This window comes from Penaeus monodon, chromosome 20 (assembly GCF_015228065.2).
Source record: "Penaeus monodon isolate SGIC_2016 chromosome 20, NSTDA_Pmon_1, whole genome shotgun sequence".
Taxonomy (NCBI): Eukaryota; Metazoa; Arthropoda; class Malacostraca; order Decapoda; family Penaeidae; genus Penaeus; species Penaeus monodon.
Genome location: NC_051405.1, coordinates 11940149 through 11940531, shown reverse-complemented (window position 1 = coordinate 11940531; position 383 = coordinate 11940149). Strand labels below are relative to the sequence as shown.

At 39.4% G+C, this 383-nt stretch overlaps 1 protein-coding gene across 1 annotated transcript in view; it reads right to left on the bottom strand.

The window, feature by feature from the left end:
* Positions 1-383, bottom strand: part of LOC119585622 (39S ribosomal protein L10, mitochondrial-like) — a 6406-nt gene that overhangs the window by 5410 nt on the left and 613 nt on the right. The window contains exon 2 of the mRNA XM_037934291.1: positions 99-336. Within this exon, the coding sequence (XP_037790219.1) occupies positions 99-326 (228 nt within the window). The 5' untranslated portion in view covers positions 327-336. The remainder of the gene's footprint in view (positions 1-98; positions 337-383) is intronic.

The window sequence follows — 383 nt, the reverse complement described above, 5'->3', positions numbered from 1 at the left end:
GCATACATCATCATAACCTTGTTTTCCTTTCAGACCTTGCAATGGACATAACCAAAAAGTTTGATCCTAAAGCAATTACTAATTTCAAATGTAATTACCTTTTTGTCAACATTCTGAAGAGCATTTCTTTTCTTCTTACAATTATTAGCAGGATGTTCTTCTGAAGTTTTAGCCGGGTAAAAAGGTTCTGTCAGCTTGAGTACCAATGCCCGATCCCAGTGAGGTATGGCTGGCTTTCGAAGGTTTGGCTTTCTTGTTCTAAACCTGAGGGTTTGGACGAGGGGGCTCTGTGACCCCAACAAGCATCTTCGAACCACCAACGCCATGTCAAAAAATCTGCCAAGAATTACAATGCTTAATCAAAAAAGCTAAAATTTTTCCTG